This window comes from Scomber japonicus, chromosome 6, assembly GCF_027409825.1.
Source record: "Scomber japonicus isolate fScoJap1 chromosome 6, fScoJap1.pri, whole genome shotgun sequence".
In the NCBI taxonomy this organism is placed as follows: domain Eukaryota; kingdom Metazoa; phylum Chordata; class Actinopteri; order Scombriformes; family Scombridae; genus Scomber; species Scomber japonicus.
The window spans coordinates 18323802-18341898 of NC_070583.1; the positions used below are offsets into that span (position 1 = coordinate 18323802).

At 39.2% G+C, this 18097-nt stretch overlaps 4 protein-coding genes across 5 annotated transcripts; all 4 read right to left on the minus strand.

Annotated features, from left to right (window-relative positions):
- Positions 1 to 920: 920 nt before the first annotated feature.
- LOC128360168 (claudin-4-like) lies at positions 921 to 1556 on the minus strand. Its single transcript, XM_053320535.1, has one exon. The coding sequence runs from the start codon at positions 1554 to 1556 to the stop codon at positions 921 to 923; it is 636 nt and encodes a 211-aa protein (XP_053176510.1).
- Positions 1557 to 4127: 2571 nt separating this feature from the next.
- LOC128359850 (claudin-4-like) lies at positions 4128 to 4805 on the minus strand. The gene is made up of 2 exons (XM_053320173.1): positions 4489 to 4805; positions 4128 to 4383 (listed from the first exon to the last, which is right to left on the minus strand). The coding sequence occupies exons 1-2, from the start codon at positions 4803 to 4805 to the stop codon at positions 4128 to 4130; spliced, it is 573 nt and encodes a 190-aa protein (XP_053176148.1).
- Positions 4806 to 7586: 2781 nt separating this feature from the next.
- Positions 7587 to 14381, minus strand: LOC128360164 (claudin-4-like). 2 transcript variants are annotated; one of them, XM_053320531.1, is made up of 2 exons: positions 9744 to 10367; positions 7587 to 7994 (listed from the first exon to the last, which is right to left on the minus strand). In XM_053320531.1, the coding sequence occupies exons 1-2, from the start codon at positions 10365 to 10367 to the stop codon at positions 7587 to 7589; spliced, it is 1032 nt and encodes a 343-aa protein (XP_053176506.1). The 2 variants fall into 2 exon arrangements, with proteins under 2 accessions (XP_053176506.1, XP_053176505.1); XM_053320530.1 differs by lacking the exon at positions 7587 to 7994 and adding an exon at positions 13912 to 14381 and having other exon boundaries at positions 9615 to 10383.
- A 1447-nt stretch (positions 14382 to 15828) lies between these two features.
- Positions 15829 to 16869, minus strand: LOC128360169 (claudin-4-like). Its single transcript, XM_053320536.1, has one exon. It carries the CDS (start codon positions 16836 to 16838, stop codon positions 16212 to 16214), a length of 627 nt encoding a protein of 208 aa, XP_053176511.1. The 5' UTR covers positions 16839 to 16869; the 3' UTR covers positions 15829 to 16211.
- Positions 16870 to 18097: the final 1228 nt, after the last annotated feature.

Below are 18097 nucleotides of genomic sequence, written 5' to 3' on the forward strand. Positions count from 1 at the left end.
TGCTCTGATTTTTCAGCTACTCGGACACAACTCTGGGAGAAAACTTGATTTAAAGAGCCATCGGTTCTTACTCATACTGGAATTTGTGTTCTCGCATTAGTGGTGTAACTGGCTCCGTCTGTGGAGCTTCTGGGTGGAGAGCAGCATCAATACCTAATGGAATTACTGCATTCACTTTCCTTATTGATGAACAATGATTCACATGGCACATATTTACTCTACAGTGTTTATTTAGACTTTTAAGATACAAATAACACGCACACAAGTTGTTTGTATGGAAAAAGTACTTTCTTGAAAATGAAAATACATGCACATTCAGCGACACACTAACACATGTATTCTTTCTATTCTTAATAAAACCAGGGATGATTAATATTTACAGGTTACAGCCATTTCAGAAGTAGAGATGTGTCATTTACTGTTGAATGAGACAGACTAAAATATATTTTGTCTTCTTATTTCTTCAACAGAGCTGCACATCTCATGACAAGACTTTGAAAAACCATTTAAAGATTACCAAACATCTGCTTATAGCTGGTACTGGACAGAATTTAAGTAACTGTATTGATTGTGTTCTACATATTCATGTGTCCCCGAGCAAAAACGAGAGTCTTATCCTTCCTGTTGTCTTCCTGCAACTTTTTTCCTCCATCAAAATGGACCCGGTCTAATTTGACTGTTTATAAAGCATAAGGTAATACATTTTCACCCAATTCTGCATTAGACCTTTTTAGCCAACTTCATTCCAACTTATTCCCACAAGTTTTCCCACATATTTTTGGGCATTATGATCAATAGCATTTGAGTTAATGCTATGTATATTTAATATCATTAACATTATTATCAAGTTACATTATAGCACAGCTCATTATGTTTAATTTTTAAGTGGTATCTTGTGTGTTCAACCCTCAGTCCTCACTTCACACATAGTTTTTGATGGCATAGCTGTTGTGTGTGTGTGTCCTGGCCAGTGTGTACCTGCTGGAGGTGAACCTGGTCCTCTGTGGTGGACAGCTTGTGCACAGAATGGCCCCCCCACAGAACAGCAGCCCAGAGGTCACAAAGCCTATATAAATGGATGCGCCAAGCTCTCTCTTCAGCACCTCAGGGACACGCGGGTTGTGGAAGTCACTGATGATGGAGTTGGCCGTCCAGGAAACAGCAACTATGGTGGTGAGGGCCGACAGGCAGAAGATGATCCCAGAACTCAGCACCACCCGAGCCTTGATCCGTGGGTGGATCAGGCAGTTGGTGCAGCGTGCTCCCAGGAGGAAGATGAGGAATCCAAGACATCCTAGCACAAGGCTGATGCAGATGAGGCCACGGGCTGCCTGGAGGTCTGCGGACAGGTCCAGCAGGGCATCATAGAGTTTACACTGCATCTGTCCGGTGTATTCACTGACACAAGTCATCCACAGACCCTCCCAGAACACCTGCATGACCACCAGATGTGTGCCGATGAATGCTGTCACCTTCCACATGGGTAGGGCACAGATTAGGATGGTCCCGGCAACTCCCATCATGGACAGACTGATTCCCAGCTCCTGCAGAGCCATGGGATACTGGAGTCTCTCTCAGACCCTGAGAAACCCAGAGGGCAGACAGTCAGGCACAAAAACATTTAACTTTTAATCACAGTCAACAGGTCCAATTTCCCTATTTCAAAAATATGTTTCATATGTTTAATAATTATAGTTTAAGCATAGTTGGATTATTATGTACCTGATATGTTGCTTTTTCCTGTAAAGGTCAAGCTGTTTCCTATGACAACGTATTAGGACCAGAACAGAAGTGAGTGTATATGGATGAGCAGCATGTGATCATAAAATTGAAGAGTAATAAATGTATTGTCGTCCTGTTCAAGCAGCGGAGCCTCTTTGTTTTTATTTTATAATCTATGTAAGTCTGGGTGTCTATAACACTCGGTTACACAAGTATCTCCTTATTGCTATACCCAACTGAAAAGTACAATTTGATCAGTTCTTCCATGTCAGGCATAATGCACGACAAACAGCATCTCTCCAGTGTTCGGCTGCCCTCTTCCCTCACTTGACGATATTGCTAACACCCACTACTACTCCAGAGCACAAAACGTTATAATGACTCGTCTCACCCCGGTCACCTTGACCTTCTGCATTCAGGGAAGTGGTAAAAACACACATCAACAGACTCTTGAACAGTTTGTTTCCCAAAGCCATTCAGTATCTCAATAAACACACACAGTGACTCTGCAACCCATTTTAAAAACTCCATTTATATATCTGTGCAATATATTACTAGTGCAATATTTCAACAGACCCTTGCACTCACAGCACTTTGTTTTTACCTACCTGCCTTGTCTTAATTTGACCTGCTTTTGTTTTTGTTTTGTTGTACAGTTTTATGATGGGTTGTGACTTGTGGTTGATTGTTTGTGATGCTGAATGTATGTAGTAGTATATATGTATGTATGTATGTTTGTATGTATGTATGCATTAGTATGTCGAAATACCACTGTGATGGGCACTGGCAATTTAATTGTATTTGAAGTACAGTGGCAATAAAGGCATCTTATCTTATCTTATCTCTTACTGTTGTCATGAGGTAAATATTTAGGGATTTTCCAGCTATGAAGGCTAAGTGCCACTAGGTTGCAGCAAAGACTGAGGAAACCAAAACTACCACAATGACAAAGGGTGTTTTGCTCTGAATTGCAAATACACAAGTTATCAGACCTTAAATTGCTGATGAGTGATAAGTGGAGCTGACAGATTCAGGTGACGAATGTGGTTTTGATTCTAAAATATGTTTTGCCAAATAAGATGTTTATCAATTTGGGGAAAGTAAATGAAAAGGAAGTTAAAGGATAAAGTTTGGTGTCAACATTAGATCTGTACTTACAAATAGTTATTTAGATCTGTACTTACAAATAGTTATTTAAGTAGCCTTAAATAACTATTTGTAAGTACAGATCTAAAGCTGTGATTTTGTACAGTCAGTGCTGAACTGGTATTAACCTTTTTGAACCCAATGTCCATGTGTCGTAACATTACTTTCTTTATTTCAAAGCACTCTCACTCTTAGATTTTTTTAGTGATCTTCTACATTGAAAGAGTATGATTATCAGTTAAATTGGCCATTTTATTGTACATCTTATTTTTGTTTTGAATAATGAATAATCTGTCTCATATGTTGTTATTGTCTCTTGTTTGAAGAATCAGTGTAGTCCTCATTAACAGCTATTTGATTTCCTTGCTCTGTTCACAATACAGAAAGTTACTGCAGAGGATCATGTGAAAGTAAACCACTGAGACAAGAGGAAAATTTGTCATTTTGAACAGTTTCTGTCTTCACACTTTCTGTCGGTGAGACAATGAAATCATCTTTAAAAACATTTAAAAATTGAAACTTTAATTTAAGATTCTCAGAGGAAAATGGACATTTAAAATATTTTTTAAGTTTTGTGACATATTTACACCATCTCTAGAAAATTCAGTTTATCATTTAATCCCAGTTTTCTATTTCTTTCATGTAAAGCAACATATTTTTACAGTAAACACAGACATATTGGATGAAACTGAAAACAAGTCATTTGCTAAACAGACTTCCCAACTAGATTTAAGTCCCTGAGTCACCGTGTTTGTTCTCTAGATAGAGATCTCTGTTGTAAGTACCCGACAAACAGGTTCTCCAGTGTTTTGTAGAAATAAGCACTGGTGCATTTTTCAAATCTATACAAACAAGGTGCAGAAGAGACTGAAAAACTTACAAAACAAGATCATTTACTGTGTAAAATGACCTTAAAAATATAATCACAAACATAAAAGAACTAAAAGGTGCTCAGTGCAATCACAAAAGTTAAGTTTTAAATTGGAATTAACCACTTTCCCAAACATGTAGAAAGTTTTCTATGAATTAAACTACCCTCATATACATGTTCAGTAAAAAGAGTAACATTAATAGAAAGATAGAAAGCATCTTCATATGTCCGAAGAGTCTTTTATAAGGAGAAAGTACATATTTCCTTCTTTGTGGGTTGTCAGTCTGTAAGTTCTTGTTTTTTATGTTTCACAGCAGTCGATTCTACTCCACGTTTGCTTCAATTACATCCTGAAGACAAAATCATCAACCGACTTCCATTAAAAATGTCAAATGTAGGTCTTTGGTGGTGTAACAGACTGGGCAGGGGTGTCAGGATCCCCTCTGCTGTATCCTCCTGTAGACTTGTTTATGAGGTACTTCACAGAGGGGGCTTCTTCTTCCTTGGGGGGGCAGTTGGCGCACAAAAGCCCCCCTCCCAGCACCAGCAGCCCTCCAGCCCCCCAGCCGATGTAAAGAGAGGCTCCCAGCTCTCTTTTCTGGGCATCTATTAGCAGAGGGCTGTAGAAGTTCCTTATGATGATGCTGGCGCTCCAGGACACTGGAATAAGGCAGAGAAATCCACTGATGATCAGCACCACGCCTGCTGCAACTGAAGCCCTCGCCTTTGCCCTCTCCTCAGGAATGAAGTTGGTGCACTTCCCACCAGCGAAGGAAATGAGGAGCCCTACGACACCTGTGATGATGGAAACCACCATCAGTGCCCGAGCCCCCTGGAGGTCAGTGCCCAGAGCCAGCATGGAGTCGTACACCTTACACTGCATCTGGCCTGTACTCTGGACCACGCAGCTCATCCAGATGCCCTCCCATATGGTCTGGGAGGTCACTATGTTGTTGCCAATGAAGGCTGAGACCCGCCACATGGGCAAGGCGCACACAATGATTGCCCCGGTCCAGCCGAAAAGGGCCAGGGCGCTGCCTATCATCTGCATCCCCATAGAACCCATCGTCGTCTCTCTCTCAGAGTGTTTCTGAGGGGAAATTAAGAGCTGATCAGGTGCTTATAGGCGTCTGAAGCAGATGAAGAATGGGAGGCGTGAAAGCAAAGTTAAAGACCTTGCCAAAGAATTACCTGACATGCAAGATTCTTTTAGTGCAGGGACAATAATGGCTGGGTTTTAAATTATTCGTCTGGATGGACATATGTGGATTATGTTACATGAGGTTTTGTTGCTGCTCCCAACAAGAAAGAGGATGCATGTCATAGAAAATACACTAGGTTGTGTGAATGTATTCTCACTTTGAATGCACCGTATAGGGTTTAACAAAGGATAAGGGACACAATACTCTGCAAACACTGAGAATTAAATGAATCCATCCTGCCATTCACTAGATTCACTAGACAAACATTGATTTGTGGCCGTATGTATACAGATGTATCAGAGTGAATCAGAGTGTGCACGCTGATTTTCTCACACTGACTGAGGTTGAAAGAAATCATTGCTAAATATGAATGAGACACGGTGTGATGAAACTGCAAAGTTTGATATTTCATAAGCCAACAAGTCTACTGTAATCTTCTCATTATTGCGACATCATTTAACTCTTAGATTCTGTTCAGGGTAAAATTTTACCCAATATTTTTTTTACATTTGAGAGTTGTAAAAACACCATTTATACATTTCTTTTAACCTGACTTTTCCTAATGTGACCCACAGTTTACGAAAGTGGAAATAAAATACATCTTTCTTGTTTTTTGTGCAGCTGATACTGATGTTCCAAAATCAGTCACTTACACTTACACTTAATCACTGTTTGATTTCAGGTCCAATGTTTTGGGGTGGAGGGACTATAAGAGGACTATATGTTGTAAGATTTTTGTATCATTTTGTTAATTTTTGGTCTTAATTCAGTGTTCAATGTTAGCATCGTAGCCCCAGCAAACATGTGTGACCCGCTTTTTAAGATTTACATCATCAGAAAACCAACGGGTGTGGTATTGAGAGCCATGGATTGGTGAGGGAAACTAGAAAGTTGAGTGATGGTATCTTTTCTTTTTACTTTTGAAGATAGGTGCAACAAAATACAACATATTAGTGTTCATATGCATAAATGCAAGAGGATTTTGAATAGATGACAAGCGTTAGTAATCAAAAGTATATGATCAAGTGTATGCGGATTTGTATATGAACTAAAAATAGCAAAGGTACTTTTTTCATTACAATGACTCATTTACTGGAACCTGTTTTTTTTAATTATTGCTTATTTAGTGGTGGACTAGTTTCACTACAATATATTCAAAACAGCCCATTTGGCACATGATCAACAGTCCATAACAGGTTCTTGTAGTTTCTTTACTCAGAGGCCAGCGTAGGAATGTGATACCACAATGAAAACACAACAGGGCAGGGTGTGTTCACACTGATGAAACAAACTGCACTGACATCATGGTAACACAATGTGGAAAATGTGTGACTTTCCACATTTCATTTCCTGTCTAACTGCACATTTGATCTTAAAACTAAACAATAACTATGAGGTTAAAGTGTCGACATTCAGCTTTGAGGATATTTTTGTATTAAGGGTGAACAGTTTTGGACTTTGTATAAGACAATTTTAATGAAATTAAAAGAAAATGTAACCTAAATTGAATTGATTTGGGCATGCAAGCCCCTTTTTGTGCTTTTATACTTTGATTGCACGCACCCCATCTCCCCCATGTCTTTTTATTGAGCGCAATATGTTTTACTTTTACTTTGTAAACAATCAGGAACCAATGGGTGTGGTGCTGAGAGCTTCAGACAGGAGAGGCACGTTTGAAAGTATTGAGAGAAGGGGATTTTTCTCTGGATTTGTGATCAATAACAAAAACATGATACCAACTTTATCATTTAAAGCTAAAAGTCAGCACCTAAACCTCATATTTACTGTTTAATTTCCAATCCAATGCTTTGGAGTGGAGCGACTATAGCAGGACTATATGTTGTACAATGTCAATCTTTGAATATCTTTGAAACTTTTTAATTCAGGTTACTTTAAATGCTGCTGGTATATGAGCAAGGCTTTTTATATGTGTAAAACACTCTAGCATATTCTTTCCCAAAGATTTTAACTTACCACTGTGAAACTGGTTCAACTAGTTTAACGTCTATGAGAACAGTGCAAGCAAACTGCTGGGTGTTTTTGAATATTTTTTCTTACACTATCTTCAGGTGTACTCTTTACTTTGTTAACCTCTTTATTTAAACTATTTAAGTTTTTGTAAGGAAATGCACTCAGAAACATGCACCTCAGTTTCCTTTCTGACAGCCTGCATGGTGACACTTAAAAAATAGACACTTTGACAAAAAAATATCAATTGTGTAAATGTTTTATTAAATATCAGTGATATCAGTAAACAAAAAACATGATATTGCTGATTGCATAGATATTTTTTAACACATTATATACAAGAAAGTCACAACATGTCATTGGTACTGTACAGATTTCCTTCCGATGCTCTTCTTGACCATTAACATCCTTATAGCACAGCTTTGCCAAACAAAATTAGTTTTAAAATAGCTCTGATTCAGTCCAGTCATCATGCTGTTGGAAGAATTTTCCTACCAGTAATGCAGCTTCACACCACATCCTTGTCACTGGTATTCTTCAAGAAATATTTTCCCTTGCCTCCACCGAAGGAGATCATCAGAAGAGCTGAGACACAACCTGCACTCACTCACAGTGAAGGAGACTTAATCAAGAAACTGTGATTTAATTTACTGTCTTTCTCAGTGAAAATGGAGTTTTCAGACATAGGCCCGGCTGGTGGCTGTGGATCGGGCCCCGCCGTACTTGACTGGATAGTCTGGGCTCTCTTTAGGTGGGCAGGAGCTGCAAAGGAGAGCACCACCCAAGATGAGTACTGCAGCAGTACCCCAGCCGATGTAGAGTGCAGCCCCCAGCTCCCTCCTCTGAGCATTGGTCATGAGTGGATTGTAGAAATCCCTGATGATGGTGTTGGCAGACCAACAGACGGGGATGAGGATCATAACGCCGGAACAGATGAAGACAATTCCAGAGGCGATGGCCACTCTGGCTTTGGCTCGTGGCTCCTCCACAAAGTTGGTGCACTTCCCCCCGGCGATTCCCAGGAGGACTCCAAAAGCAGCAAGGATGATGGCGATGACCACAAGAGCTCTGGCAGCCTGAAGGTCCTGAGGCAAAGCCAGCAGAGAGTCATAGATCTTGCATTGCATCTGGCCTGTACTCTGCGTCACACAGTTCATCCACAGCCCTTCCCAAATGACCTGCGCTGTCACAATGTTGGCTCCGATGAAGGCTGTGACCTTCCACATTGGCAGGGCACAGACAATGATGGTCCCCAGGAAGCCGATGATGGCCAGGGTAAAGCCCAGCATCTGTCGTCCCATTGACACCATGGTGAGGTCTTGTTTGAGTCACTTGTAGCTGAACGATAGCAGAAGACGAGAAGTTTTCAGAAGTGGGTCAGCTCGGGCCAGTTGTAAAGTTGAATGAAGACTGTGGCACATGTCTTGTGGTTTTTAAGGATGCCTGTATTGAAGGTGGAGTCAGAACATCCTTCTCTCTGACCTGAAACCAGCATGCTCGTGATTTACCTGCCCAACTAGATTCTTTACCTTATCTGTATGCAGTTGGGGGAGTAGTTTCGACGAGATTAACATCGGTCTTGAATGGCTTTATGTAAATTAGGGCTGTAAAGAGGCACTGACATTCCTCATTCAAACAATGCTCTGTCACTGGCTAACCTTTGATTGGACGGCTTACAGGAACAGGTCCAGTCAGTGGTTTCAGGATTTAAAATAAACTCCAACATGGGAGGTTTGGTTTCCCCAGACGTCATCCATGTATCTTTGCCAAACCAATCTGGGAATGGATTGATTTGGTTTATTTGTTTGTTTTTCATAATGAAAACTGATCAATGTCTCAGCTATTTGGATCACTACAAAAATCTCTTCTTTGTATTTCCTTTTTTAAATTTTCATGAAATGTATTTATTTATGTATCTATTTATTTATTTTATAGTAACCTCTTTATGTCACATGTTATATTTAAGAGATTTCATTGAGTGCCAGTAAACAGTGAAATGACACAATGATTAAAATGGAAAAACATGTTATAATTGTTATACATTAAATTGTTGATTTGTTTATCAGAAAAAAAACCCCTTTATGACATTTTTTCACCTCTGCATCTCTCACTCCATGTGTGTGTGAAGTGCTCTGAATCTGTAAAATGCCAGAGCTCTAGTCATTCAGGGTTAATAAGGGGGGAGCATTGTTTGTAATATATAATAAACATATATATAATAAATAAAAAGAGATCCATGTATATTTCACAAATATTTTTTTATTTCAATTCTTTTGAGTAATCTCAAAAATATAAAAGATTTACATGAAGCAAGCGCACATGACAATTCATATTTACAAAACCATCTCTGTTTGACAAGGAAATAAATATATTTACACTGACTTCCTTGTGAAAACCAAAGCATCCGTCAGTGCACACAGCCATGTCAACAGGATATTCTTCTTATGTAAAGACTTCACGAACTCTTCACATGAATTTATACTTTACACTTCAATGTACAACATAAATTCAAAAGATATACAATGATAATCAAAGGTCACAGTGATTAGTTGAGTGAATGATTTTACATCCCAACATTACACTGGAATACATATCATTCTCTAGAAATAAACTGTACAATTTGGTGCAGTTTTACTCTGTAGTAGTGAGTTCCTGAAACAATCAGGTCAAAAATATGAGTCTCTCTTTTTCTGTCCGTTCATTTTTTAGAGGTACTGTCTTGGAGAGTATGTGGTTGGTGCCGCGTATGGTTTGGTGGGCACGTATGACCCAGTCGATGAGTATGGTCGGCTGGATGGGGGCATGTACACAGGAGCATAGGTTGCTGGGTTTACTGGTGCCGCATAAGGGTACACGGGTGCTGGTGGGTATCCTGGGTATCCATACATGGGTTTTTGAGGAGGGCAGGAAGTGGTAAAGATGATCCCACCGATCAGGAGAATGGCAGCAGAGGCCCAGCCAATGTAAATGGAGGCCCCAAGTTCCCTCTTCTGTGTCTCGATCGTTAATGGGCTATTGAAGTCTGAGATGGTGGTGGCTGCAGACCAGCAGACAGGAATCAGGACCAGGATGGCAGCAACAATGATGAGACAGCCACCTATTATCACTACCTTGGCCTGAGATGAATCTTTATCCAGGCAGCCGGTGCACTTGGCTCCAATGAAGGTGATGATGAATCCGATGAAGCCGAAGATGATAGAAATGATGACCAGGGCTCGGGCAGCCTGCAGATCAGTGGAAAGCCTCATTACTGAGTCATTCAGACTGCATTGCATCTGCCCAGTGCTCTGCATCACACAGTTCATCCACAGACCGTCCCACACTATCTGGCCTGTTACGATGTTGGCTCCGATGTAAGAGGTCACTCTCCACATGGGGATCCCGCATGTCACCGACACTCCAACCAGGCCAATGAAGCTGATGACCTGACCTGCCACTTCCTTGCCAATCCTCCCCATCGCGAAGAGGTTTTGTTTGCAGCAAGAGAGAAAAGTGTTTCAGCGTGCAGGTCTGGTTCTCCGTCAGAATGACACAGCTCACAGCACAAATGTTGTTTGGCGGAGAACATACAAGAGGAGGGCTCTCCTGTTGTCAAGTGAGTTCTTCTAGTCAAACAAGATTCCTCTTCCTAGAGGAGTGGCACCCATGTTTAAACAATGCCTTGTTTTTGTTCTTGGGGGAACATACTTTCATATGCAGATGAGTCTGAAGCACGGATATGGTCATTGGTTGGAATTACCACCACTTAGTGACCTCAAAAGACCTGAAACCAGCTCAGATAGTGATTGATGGCAAATGATCAAATGAAGCAGGATAAACAGAAAAAAAGCACAGCACATGCTCCATTTCTATTCTTTTAATTACCAACGTTGATGATCTCGTTGATTTATCCTGTATGAATTCTGCCATTGGTACTAGCACCTTACAAAGACTTTGGTGTGTGTTTGCCGACTCTTTTACTGAAATTACTCTCCAGCAAACAGCATCCTAAAAATAAGCTCCAAAATGTCCAGAAATTATGGGCCTGAATCATCAAGACTTCATTCTTTTCCAGGAAAGTTTATATATATATATATATATACATATATATATATATATATACATACATATATGATGAAGAGGAGAGAAGAGAGATTATTGTTGGAAGAAACCATTTTTGAGATTCCCTGCCAGGGAAGATTATTAAATCATTCCTTTATTTTCACTCATCACACACAACTGATAAGCCAGCACAATAAAAAGCAAATTGTATGACATCTTTTTATTATGCTTTAGTCTAAAATCTATAGAGACTTTACATTTCTCTATCATGAACAACAGATAGCACATAGACTTTAAAGACTTTCAGTATGTGCTTTATACCATTTGTGTTGTCACCACTGAAATTGTTTTGAGGGAAAGAGTGATGGGAAATTGTGAGCATGGGTCACAGCTTAAGATTTATTCCATTATTGACAAGTTGTTTCCACCCTTTCTCATCATTTACACCCTCTGATCATATTACTCACATATGCTGTCAATCTACTGCATCTATGTTATCATTATCTTCCATATTGAAACTGAACTGTCTTCTGTCTATCCTGTAGACACATCTATTGCATGATTGACTCTATCAGTATTTTTATCAGTATTTTTTTGCTGTTTTCCTTTATTTTATTTTGCATTGTTTGTATGTAATATTATTTAGGTAAATCATATTTATGTTTATTTTTGTTATTTAATTTTTAATTTTACTATTTTTCTCTGACTTTTATTTTAAATATGTGCAAATAAACAACCAATAAACTAATCAATAAAGACAGAGGAAATTGGTTTTTCCTGTAGCATAGATTCCACCATTTGCTTCTGTTCCTGATGTTGACTCTATACTACATGGCAGTCTGGTAATTCATACTCATAAAGCAGACCATGCACAGCTTCTTTACCAAGTTAAGATCGAAGACAGATACCTAGCCCCGAGCAGAGGAGGAGACATTCAGATCAGTCTCAGCATTGATAACAATCACCTTCACGGATTACAGGAAGCCAGTGACATACAATTAAACTGATGCAATTTGCATTAGAAAAAAAACCCTAACACATCCTACAGTGTGACAAAACAGATACCTCTGCTGGGTAAACAAAGTTTTGACACTCTCTTGACTCAGCAACCCGATACTGCACGAACAATCATTTCCTCAATGATCCAGTGAAGGAAGTTGTTTTCAGGAAGGCTGATGTACAAAGCGGGGGAAAAAAAACCCTCGCTTTGTATGCTACTTTATATATACACACAACAATAAAATTATAAACCAAGAAAAGGGACCTTAAAGTGCAACTATAACATATATATACAACAATAAAATTAAAAAACTAAAAAAAGGACCCTAAAGTGCAACTATAATGCAGCATTGTTGTTTGTTTAGCTTCCTAGCTAGTGCCTCCTGTTATTCCTGCTCATAGACCCTTTCTTTACTATGGGGGTAAGTGGACAACTTAAGTAAGGGGGTAAGTAAGACAACTTTCTCCTTTGTAGTTTGCCACCTGCTGTTTTGCTTGACTTTTAATACAGCCATTATTGTATGTCCTTTTATGAATATTAGTGTTGGGGACTGATTGGTTTTATTTGGTTTAGTGGCGCTGTGGGAGAGACTAGTTGCCCAGGATGCTGTGTTTAAAGGCACTGGGACGCATAAGCATTTCACCCGTTTGCTGTGTGAGTGTGTTTAGGTTACTGTGACTGCATGTGGTGAGTATACGGTAGCACCCCTGTTACCACCATCTGCTAGCCCCAGTAAAATATTTGAATTACATTTTAAACTTGTTTTGTAATAAAAAGAATACTGAAATGAATGACCAAACTAATAAAGAATGATCTATACATCCCTGGACTTTCTGACTATTATTCAACTTAAAATTGTACCTTTATTTTATTTAATTTTTTAAATTTTAGGTTTTTTACTCCAAATCCAATTTCCTGTGGAAACTACATAGCAATCGACTCACTAAACGGCTGCTGATATTATGTCTCCTACATTGCCACATTATCATCTCCTGACTTTACATTGTGATAATTTGTAGTGTTGAATCTCTATCATCATTTTGGGTCTGTCAGAAGTAAGGCAATAGTAATAACCCAGTAAGAATGTGGTTTATTTACAGTAACACATCATTACAAGATTATGAAAAAAAGAGACACATAAAGCATTTAGATGTTTGTAGCTCTAAATGTGGAATTTGTAGGTCTTGTGAAAGAACTTCACTTCACTCAGGAATCACTAACACCCCATTTTTGCTATTTAAAGATATATATTTGGAGACATTAGCGTGAAAATATAACTGAATGAGAATAAAGATAACTACACCCTTATAACAGCCCAACAAAATGTTCACATATGAATATTTACATGTATGAATTATACTTAATCATATATGATCCTGGTTTTATAAAGGAAGTAGCACAGTGGCACATAAATAAACCACATAAACTTTTATTTTCCAAGTTTAGACTGATTACAAAATAAAATGTAGGCTAGAAGAACATAAGCCAAATTCCTGTTTATGGTGACATTTGAAAAACACAAGTCAGGTGTGACAGTGAACCAGCATCCACAATCCCAGGGCCCTGCTGGCACAACTGAATGGAGTGCAGCCATTACAGGTATTATTTGTTTCACATGTGTGTTCTGAGAAAGGTCAATGTCACAAATGCATAAACAGCTATCAAAATTAATTATTAATTCATTAATTCATGCCATATTTACATTGCCAATGAATAAATGTTAAAGCAAATGATCATTTCTCACTATAAAACATTCTGTGACCTTACGAGTCCATAAAAGGTGATGCAGTCCACCTTATACATATTCTCTTGATGTGGAGGCTGACTTCACAGGTGTGAATTTGGGTATGTAGTGAGGATGTTCATCTTTGGGGGGACAGTTCCAACACACTAGCCCTCCTCCCATCAGCAGCAGTGCAGCAGCCGCCCAGCCAATATACAGCGCTGCTCCTAACTCATATCTCTGGGCATTGACGAGCAGTGGGTTGTAGAAGTTGGTGATAATGGTGTTTGCAGACCAGGAGACTGGAATGAGACAGAGCAACCCAGAGATGATGAACAAAATTCCAGCCACGATGCAAGCCTTCGACTTGGACCTCTCCTCCTCGATGCAGTTAGTGCATTTCCCGCCAGCGATTGACAAGACCAGCCCAAATATTCCAGTCAGGATGGAGATGATGATCATGGCCCGAGCAGCTTGCAGGTCTTGGGGTAGAGCCAGCATGGAGTCATATACCTTGCACTGCATCTGGCCTGTACTCTGCACCACACAGTTCATCCACATGCCCTGCCATATGGTCTGAGCCGTGATAATGTTGGCTCCGATGAAGGCTGTGACCTTCCACATGGGCAAAGCGCACACAATGATGACCAGGAACCAGCCAATCACAGCCATTGATATGCCGATGAGTTGAATCCCCTGAGAAACCATTTTGCCAGCTTTTGTTCCTCATACAGTAAAATCCAAAAAAGGAAAGACGAGCAGAATGGTTTGAGCTTGTATTTATATCTTGTTATGTGAGAAGAAGGGACAAAGCCATGAGGGTATATGAAACCACGGTCCTCACCTCCTATTGGCTGGAAGAAGTTTACACACAAACAGAGACCCAGTGACCTTTATATTAGTGCTGACCTGCCAGAAATTTGAAGTTTCAAGGTCAGATGACTCAGCCTTTTATTCATTAATGCACAAAGATTTCAAGGAAAACAAGAGACTTTTTTGGGCATCTTGACATGATATATATATGTACCAAATTTTGTTTGTCTCTACGTCAATCTGGAGCGAGAGGCTCAATTCTTTTACATTTGCCTGGGGAGTGCTGTAGTGTCATTTTGCGGTGCCCGTTTCCACAACCTTTAGGCTGCCAAAAATGCATTTGTTTTGACAGAAGCACGAAAAAAAGAAGAAGATTCAATAGGACCTTCGCACTGTTAGTGCTCTGGCCCTAAAAATATTCAATGATATATATGTGGTAACTTGTTTTAGAGGGAAACTGGATAAAACTACTGAGTTTGAGTTTGAGTTTAAGGTATAATTAATGATACAAGCCCAAAAACCTGGTGCTCTCCTTTGAAAAGGAAAGCATGTGCTGCATATTTAAATGATTCGAATGCCATTAAAGGAGTTAAGCTTAATTTTTTTTTAAAAACCAACAACACAAAAAAAACCCTATTACCTCTCAGTTTTGTGCATGTGTGAAAGAAACTACAGGATGCCTCCACTTTTTAACAGCAAGGGGGCAGTGTTGTACAGCCAATGACTCAGGATACAACATTTTTAAAATTCACATTGTGGAGAGGATTAGAACAAATGTCTCTGTTATAATGCGAGATTGTTCTTAAAATATTATCTATTGCAAAAAATAACTACTACATAATGTGGGGTGCATTTAGTTGCTTTTTAAGTGATTATGTTGCATTATGAAGTAGTAAATCAATATACAGGTACTGGATTATCATTGGTTGACTGCTTGCCAGGCTCTTCCATGGCACCTAAATGTCTTTTTTAAATGTAAATAAACAGATGATAATCCTGTGTGTGCCTACAGACTCATTCATCCACCATCTAACGGTCACAAACCTCTGCCCTTTTTTATAAGCTTGTACATTCAAATCATTTAAAAAGAAAAATTGAAGTGAATAAGGAGTATTTTATAATATAATGTTTTATATTTGAGGCTGATAGTATATAGAATTTGGATCATTATTATTGAAATCAATGTTTTTAGTTATATATCTTTTATAATCTCTGGGTTGTAAGAGCTGAGCCCACCCCATGTCTTCTATCTGGAGGCTCAATTTTAGTTTAACATAAAACTGTTTTAATAACACTTAATATAATGTCAAAGAACATACACAACACAATGGTTCAATGTTGATAAAAAATGTTTTATTTACAGGTTGACACATTTTATAATGAAATGATAAGTAAAAAGGCACCAATGAAAGAAAATAAAGGGACAAAAAACATACAATGCATCAAAGTAATATGTTCAATTTGGTTGAAAAATGTATGGCAACTTTTTTCACTTGCACAGATCAAAGCCTGTTGTTCCTCAGTCCACATATATTGTTGTTTGGGTGTGGTTTCTTTATCTTTCCACTGATGAAACAAGTCCTGAAGTGCTATCATAACTCCACATGAAAGTATCAAACCAAATTATTAGTACAACAAACTCATTGTGAAGTTCAAATCATACATGTCTACATGAAAAGTCTTTTTTTTTCAGTCTCATGGTCTTCTCCTTTGGCTTTTCTCTCCTTAGACGTAGTCCTTCGGTGCAGATGAACGAGCAGCTGAGTACTTTGCAGAAGAGTAGCTATCCTTTTTAGGGCAGTTGGCAGCAAGAAATGCACCACCAAGAATGAGAAGGGCGGAGGCCCCCCAGCCGATGAAGAGTGCAGCTCCCAGCTCCCTCTTCTGAGAGTTAATTTGAAGTGGGTTGTAGAAATTTGAAATGATCGTGTTTGCCGTCCAGGACACAGGTATGAGGCACAAAATACCTGCAACGATGAAGACCACACCCGCTGCCATGCCAATTTTGGATTTTGAGCTCTCATCCTCCACACAGTTGGTGCACTTGCCCCCTGCGAGGGACAGGAGGATGCCAACGATGCCAATCAAGATGGAGATGATGATGAGGGCGCGGGCAGCCTGAAGGTCCCTGGAAAGGGCCAGCATGGAGTCATAAACCTTACACTGCATCTGACCTGTGCTCTGTACCACACAGCTCATCCAGATGCCTTCCCAAGTGATTTGAGCAGTGACAATGTTCTGGCCAACAAAGGCTGTCACTTTCCACTGGGGGAGAGCGCAGACCACAATGGCCCCAATCCAACCAATGATGGCGAGGGCAGTGCCCAACATCTGAAAGCCAGCCGACACCATGTCTTCTCAGAAAGTTTCTTGCGAAGTTGTCCAAAAAAAAAGGTCCAAAAGTCTCTTTAAGTCAGTTAAGTGTTGCTTGAGAGATCCCCAAGAGTAAATGTTTGGGACAGGTTGGAGGGTGTCTTTTATACACTTAGCTCGGGAGGGGCTTGACACACGCACAAACTGTCACACACACCAGTGACGCGATGACTACCCCCACTCCCAGCAACAGGCATGTGTCATCATGTCAGTTTTTGTCAGGTAATCATTGCAAATAGAACAGCCATCAGTGACTCAGACTCACTGCTCCAATTGGAAAAAATACCATCAGCCACTCCTTAAATATGTTGGTATTGGTACAACATAGTTTCTTCCTGCTTTCTTGTTTTTCTGTTGTGTATTGTGAGTAACAATGACAGACAATACTACTTTGAAGCTAGAATGAAAATCATGCATGTTTAGAAACCACACGGAGCAGTTTGTGAGTTATGTGTGACACTTTGAGCAGATCTAATGAATAAGCTGTCTGCCTGAAAAATAAGTAGACAATATTCATTTTATGATTTCAATTCTCTTATAGAGTTTCACAATTTCCATCAAACATTCACCTTTTCTTTGTGGTGACAAGGAAATCTCAAGTTTTGAGATTATGTATTAAAAATAAATGTCTCGGTGTTGTTGCTGCTGTTTTATGTTAACATTTGACCTTTGGCCTCTGATCTTTTTTTTACCTGTGGTAGTTTCAGGTTCTTTAGACAAAGGTAGAATACACACAGCACATTTGTCCCAATCACAGAGAATCAAAGAGTGAAAAAGAATATGTCAGAATAGCTTTTTTTTAGTGCATAAATTACTGTTTCCTTTCTTATTCACCATATCTGAGTGTTGGAATTAAACACTTCATACTTAATACTTTTAGGAAAGGTTTGTCTTAAAAGGAACAATCTTAACTTCCACTGAAGCTGTTAAAATAAAAATACTAATAATAAGTGTCAATGTGAAACACAGTCTCTTTGCTAAAACGTGTATATTGTCTTTAATGAGTTATGGCTTTGATTTAAAAGCATATTCTAAAGAATACAGCTGCAGCTCATCAGTCCTTGCACTTTTTGGTATTTAAGCACATTTTACATCACATCCTACACTGATTACACAGATTTATGATACCACTTGGAAAGCAAAGAAAGAACAAGGATTTTTAATAATGATGCCAAGTCTGGTACAGTATAGTTTCGTATGAATCACAAAGAATTAGGACCATTTCTATGACATGAAAA

Bases quoted from the DNA above. Each gene is read 5' to 3' on its own strand.
- LOC128360168 (XM_053320535.1), bottom strand. From the start codon at position 1,556: ATGGCTCTGCAGGAGCTGGGAATCAGTCTGTCCATGATGGGAGTTGCC.
- LOC128359850 (XM_053320173.1), bottom strand. From the start codon at position 4,805: ATGGGTTCTATGGGGATGCAGATGATAGGCAGCGCCCTGGCCCTTTTC. The intron at 4,384-4,488 runs CTTCATTCCTGA...CTGGAGCGCCAG, and splicing joins GCTGGTGGGAAGTGCACCAA to CATCATCATAAGGAACTTCT.
- LOC128360164 (XM_053320530.1), bottom strand. From the start codon at position 14,381: ATGGTTTCTCAGGGGATTCAACTCATCGGCATATCAATGGCTGTGATT. The intron at 10,384-13,911 runs ATATGAGTTAGG...CTCTTGCTGCAA, and splicing joins CTGCTCGTCAATGCCCAGAG to ACAAAACCTCTTCGCGATGG.
- LOC128360169 (XM_053320536.1), bottom strand. From the start codon at position 16,838: ATGGTGTCGGCTGGCTTTCAGATGTTGGGCACTGCCCTCGCCATCATT.